At 42.8% G+C, this 19,052-nt stretch overlaps 1 protein-coding gene across 1 annotated transcript in view; it reads right to left on the bottom strand.

The window, feature by feature from the left end:
- LOC124130894 overlaps positions 1-18,671 on the bottom strand; it is a 39,624-nt gene extending 20,953 nt beyond the window's left edge. The window contains exon 1 of the mRNA XM_046493949.2: positions 18,398-18,671. Coding sequence (XP_046349905.2) covers positions 18,398-18,524 — 127 coding nt within the window. The 5' untranslated portion in view covers positions 18,525-18,671. The remainder of the gene's footprint in view (positions 1-18,397) is intronic.
- Positions 18,672-19,052: the final 381 nt, after the last annotated feature.

The following is a 19,052-nucleotide window of genomic DNA, read 5'->3' as shown; positions in this document are numbered from 1 at the left end:
CTGTCGTTGAGAAAAGACAATGGAGGCTCGGTGAGGCCGATATCACCGTTAATGCTGACTCGATTTTTCATTGGCCATTCGACTGTGGCTGGTTGCGGCGTTAAACAACATACACTGTAGCATGCAAAACGACACTCTGGGATAACAAGTTATTAAGTTTGATTAGTAACAGGATTTATCATTTTCATTCGTGGCATTGTAACAACTAGAGCGGCGTTGTAACAGATACAATTTTACTGAGCGGCGTTGTAACAGACACAATTGTATTTAGTGGCGTTGTAACAGATACAATTGTACTAAGTGGCGTTGTAACAGAAACAATTGTATTTAGTGGCGTTGTAACAGATACAATTGTACTAAGTGGCGTTGTAACAGATACAATTGTATTTAGTGGCGTTGTAACAGATACAATTTTACTAAGTGGCGTTGTAACAGATACAATTTTACTAAGTGGCGTTGTAACAGATACAATTGTACTAAGTGGCGTTGTAACAGATACAACTGTATTTAGTGGCGTTGTAACAGATACAATTTTACTAAGTGGCGTTCTAACAGATACAACTGTATTTAGTGGCGTTGTAACAGATACAATTTTACTAAGTGGCGTTGTATCAGATACAATTGTACTTAGTGGCGTTGTAACAGATACAATTATACTGAGTGGCGTTGTAACAGATACAATTGGAGTGGCGTTGTAACAGATACAATTGGAGTGACGTTGTAACATACAGTTGTCCTTAATGGCGTAACAGCTACAATTGGAGCGGCATTGTAAAAGAAACAATTGGAGTGACGTTGTAACAGATACAATTGTACTTAGTGGCGTTGTAGCAGATACAATTGGAGTGACGTTATAACAGATACAATTGGAGCGGCGTTGTAGCAGATACAATTGGAGTGACGTTATAACAGATACAATTGGAGCGGCGTTGTAGCAGATACAATTGTACTAAGTGGCGTTGTAACAGTTACAATTTTATTTAGTGGCGTCGTAACAGATACAATTTTACTAAGTGGCGTTGTCGCAGATACAATTGTATTTAGTGGCGTTGTAACAGATACAATTGTACCAAGTGGCGTTGTAACAGATACAATTGTACTTAGTGGCGTTGTAACAGATACAATTGTACTTAGTGGCGTCGTAACAGATATAGTTGGAGTGACGTTGTAACAGATACAATTGGAGTGGCGTTGTAACAGATACAATTGTGCTTAGTGGCGTTGTAACAGATACAGTTGGAGTGACGTTGTAACAGATACAATTGGAGTGACGTTGTAACAGATACAGTTGGAGTGACGTTGTAACAGATACAATTGTACTTAGTGGCGTTGTAACAGATACAATTGTACTTAGTGGCGTTGAAACAGATACAATTGGAGTGACGTTGTAACAGATACAATTGGAGTGACGTTGTAACAGATACAATTGGAGTGACGTTGTAACAGATACAATTGTACTAAGTGGCATTGTAACAGATACAATTGTACTTAGTGGCGTTGTAACAGATACAATTGTACTTAGTGGCGTTGTAACAGATATAGTTGGAGTGACGTTGTAACAGATACAATTGGAGTGGCGTTGTAACAGATACAATTGGAGTGACGTTGTAACAGATACAATTGGAGTGACGTTGTAACAGATACAATTGGAGTGACGTTGTAACAGATACAATTGGAGTGGCGTTGTAAAAGATACAATTGGAGTGGCGTTGTAACAGATATAATTGGAGTTGCGTTGTAACAGATACAATTGGAGTGACGTTGTAACAGATACAATTGGAGTGGCGTTGTAACAGATACAATTGGAATCTTGTTGAAGCAAAGTTCTACCTCTGATAACCGGTTATTTGCGGAAAATGTCGCATGTGTTTGTCAATGAATCGATAATTATACTTTTCTATTTATAAACATGCACTGTTTTTATCAATCGTTAATCTGTAATCACAAAATATGTTCTGTTATGGTCCTATTTGTAAGCATTTAATATCGTTATAACTGGGCGATGGTTGGTTACGGGGGAAATACACCGACCATAGAAGTTAAGTATATAGGTGTTCCCAGATAAACACACACCATTATAGAACCATACCATTTGTTTATTCGCCATTTCTTGCCGATAAAGGGTTTTTGTGTTCAAGGACAATCCCCTGCACACGCACTCTCACTGGGGAGAAAATGGGTGTTCTTTGTTGAGACCGTAAAATTGTATTTGCCATTGGGTGTAGGCTAGCGTAGAAGTAGATAGACACGAGTGTGTTATTGCCTGTTTAGGGCCATAACCAGGCGACTGTTGACATCTTCTACTATCTGGCAGAACAAATGATAAATAAAAGTGTAAGATATCCAGAATACTTTAATGAAAATTGAAGACACCTTGCTTCAATACTACTACTACTACTACTACTACTACTACTACTACTACCACTACTACTACTACTACTACTACTACTACTACTACTACTACTACTGCTAATAGTAGTAATAAAGATAATAATAGTGGTAGTAGTAGGAATAGACCCGTGAAGATTCCGGGGTGGAATTATAGGTATTCAGCAACCCATGCTTGCCGTAAAAGGTGACTATGCTTGTCGTAAAAGGCGACTAACGGGATCGGGTGGTCAGGCTTGGTTGATTCATGTCATCAATCCCAATTGCGTGGATCGATGTTCATGATATTAATCACTGGATTGTCTGGTCCAGACTCGATTATTTACAGACCGCCGTCATATAGCTGGATATTGCTGAGTGCGGCGTTAAACAACCAACCAACCAACCAACTACTACTGATAATAATAATCCTCTTATTTAGACGCGCATGAGCGAAATCCAGCGTAAGCGCAGAACGTGAGTGAGTGAGTATGGTGTTTCGCCGCTTTTAGCAATACTCCAGCAATGTCACGGCTGCGGACATCAGAAATTGGCTCCTCATCTTGGAACCCATGTTGGGAATCGAACCAGGGCCTTCGGCGTAACGGGCGAAGTCTTTAACCACTAGGCTACCCCAGCGCCTCTTAAACATTAAAAGTACACCTCGAGACCAGAGACTGTGCCAGGCTCGCTGACTTGGTTGATGCAGTCATCGTATCCCAATTGCATTGATCGTGCTCATGATGACATTCACTTGATTGTCGATTATTTACAGACCGCCGTCATTTCGCTGGATTGTTGTTCGGCGTTAAAAACAAACAAACAAAACATCACAGCAGGACATTTCTCATTGAGAATAGCGTAAGTCATGAAATTACTGCATCACCAAGTAAATACGAGTACCGTCTTGTAAACTAAGAAAAGAGTATTTGAAACGTAGAATCCTTCTTGTCACTTACAAATCACAACCGCTAGTACTATGTGCTGTAATTATACCATGACACCAACAAACACGTACAAATCACAACCGCTAGCACTATGTGACGTAATTATACCATGACGCAACACACACGTACAAATCACAACCGTTAGTACTATATGACGTAATTATACCATGACGCAACACACACGTACAAATTACAACCGCTAGTACTATATGACGTAATTATACCATGACGCAACACACACGTACAAATTACAACCGCTAGTACTATATGACGTAATTATACAATGACGCAACACACACGTACAAATCACAACCGCTAGTACTATGTGACGTAATTATACCATGACGCAACACACACGTACAAATCACAACCGCTAGTACTATGTGACGTAATTATACAATGACGCAACACACACGTACAAATCACAACCGTTAGCACTATGTGCTGTAATTAAACAATGACACCAACAAACACGTACAAATCACAACCGCTAGCACTATGTGACGTAATTATACCATGACGCAACACACACGTACAAATCACAACCGTTAGTACTATGTGACGTAATTATACCATGACGCAACACACACGTACAAATCACAACCAGTCCTGTTTAGAGTACGATAACATGGCCAATATATCATACAGATCACACAACGTGTTCTCAAATGAGCGACAGCCCTGACCTGTGTGACGGCTGTTTGCACCAAAATGGTCATGTCACCCCGTGAAAGGTTAATATCAAAAAATCAATTCTTCACTGCCCAAGTAATACTCTTGATCCCCTAATATCCTTATGACACCACGGCACACTGCCCCGAACCGGCAACCGTACGAGTCGCCCGTTAGTTCACATAGCTGGGTTGTTGTACAGTGATCAGTACCTTCTGTCGGCCATATACTTCCCTGTAGATTACGCTATGCAAGAACGTCGTCATCACACAACACCCTGTTGTCTGAACTGTGTGTATCTTTGGGTGTCCCTCTGTGTGTCTATCTAGGAGGTTTCCATGTGTCTATCAAGGTGCATCTCCATGTGTCTATCTAGGAGGTTTCCATGTGTCTATCAAGGTGTATCTCCATGTGTCTATCTAGGAGGTTTCCATGTGTCTATCAAGGTGTATCTCCATGTGTCTATCTAGGAGGTTTCCATGTGTCTATCTAGGAGGTTTCCATGTGTCTATCAAGGTGTATCTCCATGTGTCTATCTAGGAGGTTCCCATGTGTCTATCAAGGTGCATCTCCATGTGACTATCTAGGAGGTTTCCATGTGTCTATCAAGGTGTATCTCCATGTGTCTATCTAGGAGGTTTCCATGTGTCTATCGAGGTGTATCTCCATGTGTCTATCTAGGAGGTTTCCATGTGTCTATCTAGGAGGTTTCCATGTGTCTATCAAGGTGTATCTCCATGTGTCTATCTAGGAGGTTTCCATGTGTCTATCAAGGTGTATCTCCATGTGTCTATCTAGGAGGTTTCCATGTGTCTATCGAGGTGTATCTCCATGTGTCTATCTAGGAGGTTTCCATGTGTCTATCTAGGAGGTTCCCATGTGTCTATCAAGGCGTTGCTCCATGTGTCTATCTAGGAGGTTCCCATGTGTCTATCAAGGCGTTGCTCCATGTGTCTATCAAGGCGTTGCTCCATGTGTCTATCAAGGTGTATCTCCATGTGTCTATCAAGGTGTAACTCCATGTGTCTATCAAGATGTATCTCCATGTGTCTATCTAGGAGGTTTCCATGTGTCTATCAAGGTGTATCTCCATGTGTCTATCTAGGAGGTTCCCATGTGTCTATCAAGGTGTATCTCCATGTGTCTATCTAGGAGGTTCCCATGTGTCTATCAAGGTGTATCTCCATGTGTCTATCAAGGTGTATTTCCATGTGTCTATCAAGGTGTATTTCCATGTGTCTATCAAGGTGTATTTCCATGTGTCTATCAAGGTGTATCTCTATGTGTCTATCAAGGTGCATCTCCATGTGACTATCAAGGTGTATCTCCATGTGTCTATCAAGGTGTATCTCCATGTGTCTATCAAGGTGCATCTCCATATGACTATCAAGGTGTATCTCCATGTGTCTATCAAGGTGTATCTCCATGTGTTTATCAAGGTGTATCTCCATGTGTCTATCAAGGTGCATCTCCATTTGTCTATCAAGGTGTATCTCCATGTGTCTATCAAGGTGTATTTCCACGTGTCTATCAAGGTGTATCTCCATGTGACTATCAAGGTGTATCTCCATGTGTCTATCAAGGTGTATCTCCATGTGTCTATCAAGGTGCATCTCCATGTGTCTATCAAGGTGTATCTCCATGTGTCTATCAAGGTGCATCTCCATGTGTCTATCAAGGTGTATCTCCATGTGTCTATCAAGGTGTATTTCCACGTGTCTATCAAGGTGCATCTCCATGTGACTATCAAGGTGTATCTCCATGTGTCTATCAAGGTGCATCTCCATGTGTCTATCAAGGTGTATCTCCATGTGTCTATCAAGGTGCATCTCCATATGACTATCAAGGTGTATCTCCATGTGTCTATCAAGGTGCATCTCCATGTGTCTATCAAGGTGTATTTCCACGTGTCTATCAAGGTGTATCTCCATGTGTCTATCAAGGTGTATCTCCATGTGCCTATCAAGGTGTATCTCCATGTGTCTATCGAGGTGTATCTCCATGTGTCTATCAAGGTGTATCTCCATGTGGCTATCTATGTGTATCTCCTTGTGTTCATCCAGGTGTATCATGCCGTGTGTATATCCCGGTATGTCTCCATGTATATGTGTGTCTATGTGTTGACTATGTGTCTCTCTATGTCCATCTCCGTGTGTATATCCCGGTATGTCTCCATGTATATGTGTGTCTATGTGTTGACTATGTGTCTCTCTATGTCTATCTCCGTGTGTATATCCCGGTATGTCTCCATGTATATGTGTGTCTATGTGTTGACTATGTGTCTCTCTATGTCTATCTCCGTGTGTGTATCCCGGTATGTCTCCATGTATATGTATGTCTATGTGTTGACTATGTGTCTCTCTATGTCCATCTCCGTGTGTATATCCCGGTATGTCTCCATGTATATGTGTGTCTATGTGTCTCTCTATGTCCATCGCCGTGTGTGTTTCTCTGCCTGTTTGCCTACATAAGTCTGGTAGTTCGTATATCTGTAGCTTCTGTCATGCTGTCTGCCCTTTGTCTGACCATGTGTCTGTATTTCTCTGAATGTCTAATGTAGGTTAACCACCTTGGTAGTTCGTATATCTGTAGCTTCTGTCATGCTGTCTGCCCTTTGTCTGACCATGTGTCTGTATTTCTCTGAATGTCTAATATAGGTTAACCACCTTGGTAGTTCGTATATCTGTAGCTTCTGTCATGCTGTCTGCCCTTTGTCTGACCATGTGTCTGTATTTCTCTGAATGTATAATATAGGTTAACAACCTTGGTAGTTCGTATATCTGTAGCTTCTGTTATGCTATCTGCCCTTTGTCTGACCATGTGTCTGTATTTCTCTGAATGTCTAATATAGGTTAACCACCTTGGTAGTTCGTATATCTGTAGCTTCTGTCATGCTGTCTGCCCTTTGTCTGACCATGTGTCTGTATTTCTCTGAATGTTTAATATAGGTTAACCACCTTGGGAGTTCGTATATCTGTAGCTTCTGTCATGCTGTCTGCCCTTTGTCTGACCATGTGTCTGTATTTCTCTGAATGTCTAATGTAGGTTAACCACCTTGGTAGTTCTTATATCTGTAGCTTCTGTCATACTGTCTGCCCTTTGTCTGACCATGTGTCTGTATTTCTCTTAATGTCTAATATAGGTTAACCACCTTGGTAGTTCGTATATCTGTAGCTTCTGTCATACTGTCTGCCCTTTGTCTGACCATGTGTCTGTATTTCTCTTAATGTCTAATGTAGGTTAACCACCTTGGTAGTTCGTATATCTGTAGCTTCTGTCATACTGTCTGCCCTTTGTCTGACCATGTGTCTGTATTTCTCTTAATGTCTAATGTAGGTTAACCACCTTGGTAGTTCGTATATCTGTAGCTTCTGTCATACTGTATGCCCTTTGTCTGACCATGTGTCTGTATTTCTCTTAATGTCTAATATAGGTTAACCACCTTGGTAGTTCGTATATCTGTAGCTTCTGTCATACTGTCTGCCCTTTGTCTGACCATGTGTCTGTATTTCTCTTAATGTCTAATGTAGGTTAACCACCTTGGTAGTTCGTATATCTGTAGCTTCTGTCATACTGTCTGCCCTTTGTCTGACCATGTGTCTGTATTTCTCTTAATGTCTAATGTAGGTTAACCACCTTGGTAGTTCGTATATCTGTAGCTTCTGTCATACTGTATGCCCTTTGTCTGACCATGTGTCTGTATTTCTCTGAATGTCTAATGTAGGTTAACAAAGTGTCTTCCATTTTGTCCGATTGATTCTCGTGTCACCAGTGACTCCACCGTACACTGCACCCCAACGTACGTGGCAGCTGTAACACGCGACTCTTCTGTAGCTATTACCCGGGACGCCAATGTCATCACTGTACGCTACAGCTATTACCCAGGACGCCAATGACATCACTGTACGCTACAGCTATTACCCGGGACGCCAATGACATCACTGTACACTACAGCTATTACCCGGGACGCCAATGACATCACTGTACACTACAGCTATTACCCGGGACGCCAATGACACCAGTGAACGCTACAGCTATTACCCAGGACGCCAAATGACACCACTGTACACTACAGCTATTACCCAGGATGCCAATGACATCACTGTACGCTACAGCTATTACCCAGGACGCCAATTAAATCACTTTACACTACAGCTATTACCCAGGACGCCAATGACACCATTGTACACTAAAGCTATTACCCAGGACGCCAATGACACCACCGTACGCTACAGCTATTACCCAGGAGGCCAACGATACCACTTAATACTACAGCTATTACCCAGGACGCCAATGACACCACTTTATACTACAGCTATTACCCAGGACGCCAATGACACCACTTTACGCTACAGCTATTACCCAGGACGCCAATGACACCACTTTATACTACATCTAGTACCCAGGACTCCAATGACACCACTGTACACTACAGCTATTACCCGGGACGTCAATGACATCACTGTACGCTACAGCTATTACCCGGGACGCCAATGGCATCACTGTACACTACAGCAATTACCCGGGACGCCAATGACATCACTGTACGCTACAGCTATTACCCGGGACGCCAATGGCATCACTGTACACTACAGCTATTACCCGGGACGCCAATGACACCTATGAACGCTACAGCTATTACCCAGGACGCCAATGACACCACTGAACGCTTCAGCTATTACCCAGGACGCCAATGACATCACTGTACATTACAGCTATTACCTAGGACGCCAATGACACCACTTTATACTACAGCTATTACCCAGGACGCCAATGACACCACTGTACGCTACAGCTATTACCCAGGACGCCAATGACACCACTTTTCACTACAGCTATTACCAAGGACGCCAATGACACCACTGTACACTACAGCTATTACCCAGGACGCCGTTGACACCACTTTACGCTACAGCTATTACCCAGGACACCATTGACACCACTTTACACTACAGCTATTACCCAAGACGACATTGACACCACTTTATACTACAGCTATTACCCAGGACGCCAATTAAATCACTTTACACTACAGCTATTACCCAGGACGCCAATGACACCATTGTACACTAAAGCTATTACCCAGGACGCCAATGACACCACCGTACGCTACAGCTATTACCCAGGGCGCCAATGACATCACTGTACACTGCAGCTATTACCCAGGAGGCCAACGATACCACTTAATACTACAGCTATTACCCAGGACGCCAATGACACCACTTTATACTACAGCTATTACCCAGGACGCCAATGACACCACTTTACGCTACAGCTATTACCCAGGACGCCAATGACACCACTTTATACTACATCTAGTACCCAGGACTCCAATGACACCACTGTACACTACAGCTATTACCCGGGACGTCAATGACATCACTGTACGCTACAGCTATTACCCGGGACGCCAATGGCATCACTGTACACTACAGCAATTACCCGGGACGCCAATGACATCACTGTACGCTACAGCTATTACCCGGGACGCCAATGGCATCACTGTACACTACAGCTATTACCCGGGACGCCAATGACACCTATGAACGCTACAGCTATTACCCAGGACGCCAATGACACCACTGAACGCTTCAGCTATTACCCAGGACGCCAATGACATCACTGTACATTACAGCTATTACCTAGGACGCCAATGACACCACTTTATACTACAGCTATTACCCAGGACGCCAATGACACCACTGTACGCTACAGCTATTACCCAGGACGCCAATGACACAACTTTACGCTACAGCTATTACCCAAGACGCCATTGACACCACTTTTCACTACAGCTATTACCAAGGACGCCAATGACACCACTGTACACTACAGCTATTACCCAGGACGCCGTTGACACCACTTTACGCTACAGCTATTACCCAGGACACCATTGACACCACTTTACACTACAGCTATTACCCAAGACGACATTGACACCACTTTATACTACAGCTATTACCCAGGACGCCAATGACACCACTTTACGCTACAGCTATTACCCAGGACGCCATTGACACCATTTTACACTACAGCTATTACCCAGGACGCTATTGACACCACTTTACACTACAGCTATTACCCAGGACGCCAATACCACCACTGTACACTACATCTATTACCCAGGACGCCAATGACACCACTTTACACTATAGCTATTACCCAGGACGCCATTGACACCACTTTACACTACAGCTATTACCCAGGACGCCAATACCACCACTTTTCACTACAGCTATTACCCAGGACGCCAATGACACCACTTTACACTACAGCTCTTACCCAGGACGCCAGTGACACCACTTTAAACTACAGCTATTACCCAGGACGCCAATGACACCACTTTACACTCCAGCTATTACCCAGGACGCCAATGACACCACATTACGCCACAGCTATTACCCAGGACGCCAATGACACCACTTTACACTACAGCTATTACCCGGGACGCCAATGACACCACTTTACACTACAGCTATTACCCGGGACGCCAATGACACCACTGTACGCTACAGCTATTACCCAGGACGCCATTGACACCACTTTACACTACAGCTATTACCCGGGACGCCAATGACACCACTGTACACTACAGCTATTCCCCAGGAAGCCAATGACACCACTTTACACTACAGCTATTACCCAGGACGCCATTGACACCACTTTACGCTACAGCTATTACCCAGGACGCCAATGACACCACTTTACACTACAGCTATTACCCAGGACGCCAATGAACCCACTGAACACTACATCTATTACCCAGGACGCCAATGACAACACTGAACACTACATCTATTACCCAGGACGCCAATGACACCACTTTACACTACAGCTATAACCCAGGACGCCAATGACACCACTTTCCACTACATCTTTTACCCAGGACGCCAATGACACCACTTTACGGTACAGCTATTACCCAGGACTCAAATGACACCACTTTACACTACATCTAGTACCCAGGACTCCAATGACACCACTTTACACTACAGCTATTACCAAAGAGGCCAATGACACCACTTTACACTACAGCTATTACCAAGAACGCCAAGGACACCACTTTACACTACATCTATTACCCAGGACGCCAATGACAACACTGAACACTACATCTATTACCCAGGACGCCAATGACACTACTTTACACTACAGCTATAACCCAGGACGCCAATGACACCACTTTACACTACATCTTTTACCCAGGACGCCAATGACACCACTGAACACTTTATCTATTACCCAGACGCCAATGACACCACTTTACGGTACAGCTATTACCCAGGACTCAAATGACACCACTTTACACTACATCTAGTACCCAGGACGCCAATGACACCACTTTACACTACATCTATTACCCAGGACGCCAATGACACCACTGAACACTACAGCTATTACCCAGGACGCCAATGACACCACTTTACACTACATCTTTTACCCAGGACGCCAATGACACCACTGAACACTTCATCTATTACCCAAGACGCCTATGACACGACTATAAAGAGCAGCAGAAGCCTTTTTTACACACCCTACCAAGATTACTAAACAAAAGACATGACTGTGGTAATTGTTAATAGTATGACCTTCGCTGGGTTATCGCAATGATCTTTTCTCACTGGGATCTTGTTGCGTGTCTAACACTTGACGTGGAGTCGGTGCGTGTGTTGTGTAAAGCATATAGGATAACGTGTTACAGTCGATATCAGTCTGTCTGGCGATCATTGTTTGTTGTAATCAAAAGATTGGCAGATCAAGCGTACAAGAAAGATATACATGGATGTGTGTTGATCATTATATATTTATAGAGCAATGGGGGGGGGGGGGGGGGGGGGCTGCTTCTTGCTGTCTGTACCAGTAAACAAATATTCCCAAACTAGACAACTACAGTAGACAAAATAATTACTCCGTGTAGGAAGTCGAGCCGGTGTCTACAGTCACTCAGATTACCGACGTTCCTTAAAAGCCTCGAAACGCCACGTCCATAGCACGGCTGAGACCCTAGCGTATCAGTCCATCTATAAATAACAATCTGGGTAAGTTAACCTCCGCGTTATCTGTCTCCTGTCGCTACACACACCCATGGGAAGATACAGAAACATGTCTACTGTCGCTACACATACCCATGGGAAGATACAGAAACACGTCTACTGTCGCTACACATACCCATGGGAAGATACAGAAACATGTCTACTGTCGCTACACATACCCATGGGAAGATACAGAAACATGTCTACTGTCGCTACGCATACCCATGGGAAGATACAGAAACATGTCTACTGTCGCTACACATACCCATGGGAAGATACAGAAACATGTCTACTGATCGGGCACATTTCTCACCAGGCAAATCAAACGGTTATTACAACAAACCGAAGTTTATTAGCTCAACGATATATATTGCAAACAATATGTATTCATTTTCATCTTATATGAGGCATCACCAATTATGCTTTTAAAAGTCGGACTCGAACCCGGTCCGTGTGCTTGGAAAACGGACCATTTGACCGCTTATTAAAAATGCGTTTCCGAAGCAAAGCCTCTCTATCTAGTCAAAAATTAATTTGTAGAATGGTACCAAGTGTTTTAAAATTTAAAATAAGTTACACGAGGTGAAAACAGTTGTTAAGTTTTTTATTGTACTTCGCCCGACCGCTCTCCTTTTGGGTGAGGCTGGAGATGGGAAACGCTTAAAAAATGTGGATGGCATAATATTGGTAAGACTGATGCAATACTACTGCGAGGGGACCTGTGAAGATTCCGGGGTAGAATAGGTCTTCAGCAACCCATGCTTGCCGTAAAAAGCGACTATGCTTGTCGTAAGAGGCGACTAACGGATCGGGTGGGCAGGCTCGCTGACTTGGTTGATGCATGTCGTGGATCCCAATTGCGTGCATCGATGCTCATGACATTAATCACTGGATTGTCTGGTCCAGACTCGATTATTTACAGACCGCCGTCATATAGCTGGAATATTGCTGAGTGCGGCGTTAAACAACCAACCAACCATCCAACCAACCAACCAACTGCGAGGGTTTGTTCAACGCGTGCAGCGTCCTACACAGAATAATACCATTGTATGATTCGACATGACGAAGCCTAACACGCTATGTCCAAGATTCAGCAGCTGGTTTGGGATGCTCAGTTGTTAACAGTAAGGTCCCTCTGATAATTGTCTGATAAGACATTGGTATTAATACCAACAATAATATTGATACCAACGTGTCTCTTCAAACAAGTTGTATTAGGGTCCAAGCGACTGGGAAAGTCAACGATTTACAGTATGCTTGTCATACTATCATATTTGCGATACTAACTAACTTTTGATGTTAACTGCTATGTGTAAACTGTATCCACGTTTTGACATCGGACCATGGACAAATGCGATAAATTGTTAGTCCGACAGGGATGTATCTAGGAGATCTCAGAGACTGATTTTCGGCCCCAAGTAAGCAATAAATGTAAGTCACAAATTCACAAATTGGAATTGAAAAAATAAATCTCCATTCATAATATTACAGTTATGATCAAAGATAACTAATCAAAATAACTTTGTTACATGTACTTCACTGATAAGAGTGTCAAAAGAAAGGATCTTAAGAGTCTTGAATGCAACGTTAAAATACCTCCTAATTTGAAAAAATGAGTACTTTAACAAAATTCCGAAATTGTGTTAAAATATATATTTTCTCCCCCAAATTGCCCAAGTTCAGAGTCCAAGAGTCCCTGCTACGATCAATCATTCCAACCCGTTATAAGCAAAGTACAGGCGTCTCCGTATTCGTCAGTCCAACTGTACCATGAAAAAGATATATTTGAAAAGATATATATACACTAATATGTGTAATATCCACTTATATCACTACCTGGATAAAAGCTTACATCAATTATGTATCGGAAGACTCTCACACTGTTGACAATGTAACTATGTGACGCATGGCACACTGGATTAGCGTTCACGTCATACAGGACAACTCAGCATTGATTATGAAATGTAATAAACAGAAGGGACATGTTTATTAATTATTAACTGAGATGTAAGTTGAAACACTGACAACAGCAAAGGAAAATGAGTTTATATTGTCAATTATTTACACGTGCATTTATGTTCCTTATTACATGATAATATATTTTCGTCGAAATGCTTTTTATAAAGGTTGGTAAAACTTAAAATTTTGTTTTAGGGCTTGAATACTACTCAACATTTGCTGAGGACAAAGCCATCTTTTGTCAACGATGTGATCCTTAGCAAATGTCGAGTGGTATACATAAAGGAGTATTGGAAGGTGGGATAGCCAAGTGATCAAGGGTGTGATCGCCATGCTGAAACCCAACATGGCCACTTAATATGCCCCGATGTTCCCCTGACAGCTGAAATATTGCTGAAACCCCTACTCTATACCTAGTGTAAGTACACCATGCATGCTAAAGTGTGTCCATCCCCATTAAAGTACGTCATGCACGCTAAGTGTATATCCCTTGTATTAGTACATAATGCATGCTAAAGTGTGTTCTAAGTGTGTGCTAAATTAAACAGGGGCGGTCGGGTAGCCTAGTGGTTAAAGCGTTCGCTCGACACGCCGAAGACCCGGGTTCGATTCCCGACATGGGTACAACGTGTGAAGCCCATGTCTGGTGTCCCCCGCCGTGATATTGCTGGAACATTGCTAAAAAGCGGCGTAAAACCATACTCACTCACTCACTCAATTTACACAGGTACTTGCAGATGTTGAGTACAATTGTGGTAAATGAAAACTACTTATGTTTTATCGAAGGTATTTTAATCCAACTGGACCAAAGAAGAAGACTCTTTAAAACAAAAGAAAACTAGACAATAGAGCACTGATGAAACTAAATCAAGTATTATTCCTGTTAATATGCTTCGAATACATAAGGGATAGCTAAACAGCACCACGGCCAAAAAATTCACCAATAACTAATGCAAGCAATCTGCCAACAAAATACATACAACTCTAAAGAAGTTAAAGAACTATCGATTTTGTCACATGGCAATAGTTCATCTGTCATGGCCAACTCCATGGCCACAGCAGACTAACTATAGTCCTATGAGACTATCGGGATTTCTCCAACTCCATAGTCCTGGCAGACTAACTATAGTCCTATAAACTATCGGGATTTCTAAAACTCCATGGCCACAGCAGACTAACTATAGTCCTATGAGACTACCGGGATTTCTCCAACTCCATAGTCCTGGCAGACTAACTATAGTCCTGTAAACTATCGGGATTTCTAAAACTCCATGGCCACAGCAGACTAACTATAGTCCTATGAGACTACCGGAATTTCTCCAACTCCATAGTCCTGGCAGACTAACTATAGTCCTGTAAACTATCGGGATTTCTAAAACTCCATGGCCACAGCAGACTAACTATAGTCCTATGAGACTACCGGGATTTCTCCAACTCCATAGTCCTGGCAGACTAACTATAGTCCTATAAACTATCGGAATTTCTAAAACTCCATGGCCACAGCAGACTAACTATAGTCCTATGAGACTACCGGGATTTCTCCAACTCCATAGTCCTGGCAGACTAACTATAGTCGTGTAAAATATCGGGATTTCCCCAACTCCATAGTCCTGGCAGACTACCCATAGTCATATAAACTACCGGGATTTCTCCAACTCCATAGTCCTGGCAGACTTACTATAGTCGTGTAAAATATCGGGATTTCCCCAACTGCATAGTCCTGGCAGACTACCCATAGTCATATAAACTACCGGGATTTCTCCAACTCCATAGTCCTGGCAGACTTACTATAGTCATATAAAATATCGGGTTTTCTCCAACTGCATAGTCCTGGCAGACTTACTATAGTCGTGTAAAATATCGGGATTTCTCCAACTGTATGGCCACAGCAGACTGACTATAGTCAGATAAAATATCGGGATTTCTCTAAGTCCATAGTCCTGGCAGACTAACTGTAGTCATATGAAACTGTCGGGATATAAACTATTTTAACAATGGGTGTTCTTTAACTTCTTTTCAGTAGTATATGTTGCTTAATCGAACGTTAACATAATCACTCAGTTTGCTTTGCCCAATATGTCAGTACATAAGATACAATGGCAGCATTATATAACACGACATGCCCTATTGTTACTGTTCAAACAATATTACTGGCCAATTCAGGAAGTACACCTGTACATATATGGCACGGGGAAATTTATACCTCCTTATAGATAAGCTTCCGGGCCTATAATAACGCTTTCTTTGTGGTTTAGTTAGGGTGTTATTTATTCATATATTCGAACTTATGTTAGTGGAATGTGGTAAAGTTTGGAATTCATCAATCGGGAACTTGTCTTTCCGGACAGTTGTACTATCTGGGCACTGAAGGATTTACTCTTCGCTATCTACATGGAGCTGGATACGTGACACTCCATCACTTTTATAATTTTGAAAACGTGGTTTTTCTCTACTCCTGGTATTCTTCACTTGACAAACTCGTTTATCCGGACACATACTCGGATTAACCAGGTTTGACTGATCATGTTTGGCGAACATGTACAAAGCGTCAGAACACATTTCCGAAACATGATTTCTTTTACAAACTAAAGTCATATTCATTAAACGGGATTCATTCATAGCTGTAGTGAATGAACAATGCCAAACATGATTGTTCTGAAATATAAGCTGATATATCATGTGTAAGAGAACGTATATGTTGTTTTACGCTGCTGTTATATACATTCACGAAATATATATCACGGCGGACACCACATAGGGACTTCGCACATTATGTACCCATGTAGGGAGTCGAACCAAGATCTGAGGCGTGACCAGCAAACACATTAACCACTAGGCTGCCCCACCGCCTCTCTGGTGAATACAAGGATCAAGGTACACCGGTGTGTGTGTGTGTGTGTGTGTGTGTGTGTGTGTGTGTGTGTGTGTGTGTGTGTGTGTGTGTGTGTGTGTGTGTGAGAGAGAGAGAGAGAGAGAGGGGGGGGGAGGGGAGAGAGAGACACACACACACAGACACAGAGAGAGGGGGGAGAGAGACACACACACACACAGACACAGAGAGAGAGGGAGAGACAGAGACACACAGAGAGACACAGAGAGAGGGAGAGAGAGAAACAGAGGGAGAGAGAGACACAGAGAGAGATAGAGAGAGGGAGAGAGAGAGAGAGGAGGAGGAGGAAATAATATTTTTGATAGTGTCACATGTTATATACTACGAGACTCTAGGTATAAATAACATCATATGTATAACGTCATGATCAGGATAAGATAAATATAGACATATACCAACACGATGATTGAAGTAATTTTAAGTTAGGAAAGTCGTTGAACACAAATACGCACAGGCACATGCAGACGCACACGCCAAATTACTTACACAGCCACGCACGCACACAATCATACACAAACACGTAGGCACATACACAGGTACAAGGTACACTTGGGAACATGCATACTGTCAGGATCATAATCACATACACTATAGGCATATGCGTACCCTTCCATTACATATCTTCCGACCACACCCCTCCCTCACTCCCTACACGCGGTCGGGTAGCAGAGTGGTTAAAGCGTTCGCTTGTCACGCCGTAGACCTGGGTTCGATTCCCGACATGGGAACAATGTGTGAAGCCCATGTCTGGTGTCCCCCGCCGTGATATTGCTGGAATAGTGCTAAAAGCGGCGTAAAAACCATACTCACTCACTCACCCCTACATACACATATAACATGTGGTCTTGCAAACTAAGTACATACCCCAACACATACATGTGTAGGTAACAAAATGTATGTATCAATCCTCCGATCATAACAAACACTATGTACCAATGCCACTGATTGTACAATAGCCCAGTTGAGCTCCGGGTTAGAATTGATCTTCTGTAACCCCTGCTTATCGTAAGAGGCGACTAACGGGATCGGGTGGTCAGGCTAGCTAACTTGGTTGATGCGTATCATCGTACCCAAATTGTGTAGATTATGCTCATGATGTCAATCACTGAATTGTCTGGTCACGATTCGCATATTTACAATACCAGCCAGCTGTGTAATTTCCTATTTAGTACAGATAACGCGGTTTCTGTTTTGTAAAAAAAAAGTTAGTGAGTTAGACTTTACGGCATTTTATTTATATTCCAACAATATAATAGCGGTGACACCACGACTGAGCTTCAAACAGTGTACCCATGCGGGAAAGCGTTAACCGGCCGTAACAGCAAAGAGCGTACGATCCACTAAAAAGATTAAAGTGCGATACATGTTAATATTTACTACGCTATTCAAGCAAACGTATATAAACTTATATCTATACGCTATCTACTTAGTGGATAGTCTATCACAACGTACAACGCTTGTCATCACACATGTTCTGATATTTGAGTTTATTGCACTGTTGACTTTCCACACACTAACTATACGGTTACCTTTGTAGCCCCCGTGTGGTCGTCTCCCGTTACTGATGCCGGCGCGATGAGCCTGGTCACGTCCTTCAAACGACAAGTCCAGATATCGCAGCCTTGGCTTCTTGGCACATTTGTTCTTGTTGGTCATTTTGGGAGGAATAACGTCATTTTGCGAGAGGCATTTAACTCCAGACGCCGTCACATTCTTGCGGCGATCAGTCGGCGACTTGCCTCGACTGTAGCGGGGAGCTGATTGAGCGATTACACAGCCGCCATGTTGTTTACTGGTTGTCAATGGTAATGGCTTTACCCGGACGGGGGACAAAAACCAGCTGGTTCTATTGACAAAGCCCTAAGCGCTCACAAACTCAGATCAGTGGCACGGTACTGCCTGCCGGGCTTGGTAAGTCACTTACCGCAAAATTGGCCGTTCCTTATCGCTGGTGTTTTATGCGGTGTAAATGCCCTTCCGACCAGGTAAGCCTGTAGGTATAGATCGTTGTTGGGACATTGCGCTGGCTGAATATACGGAGATATATCATTCGGATCCGTGTCACTTGCTAAGATCTGCCAGTGAGGTGACGCTTTGTAAAGAAATGCTTGAATCTCTGGGAAATTCCACAACTCATGTACTATTGGATTTACAAGTTGACTATAGAGCGGGTGCTGACATTTG

The sequence above is a fragment of the Haliotis rufescens genome, unplaced genomic scaffold (genome assembly GCF_023055435.1).
Source record: "Haliotis rufescens isolate VD_foot unplaced genomic scaffold, xgHalRufe1.0.p SCAF_143, whole genome shotgun sequence".
NCBI lineage: Eukaryota > Metazoa > Mollusca > Gastropoda > Lepetellida > Haliotidae > Haliotis > Haliotis rufescens.
The sequence above is the reverse complement of the archived record's forward strand: the minus strand, read 5'-3'. Positions and strand labels throughout refer to the sequence as shown.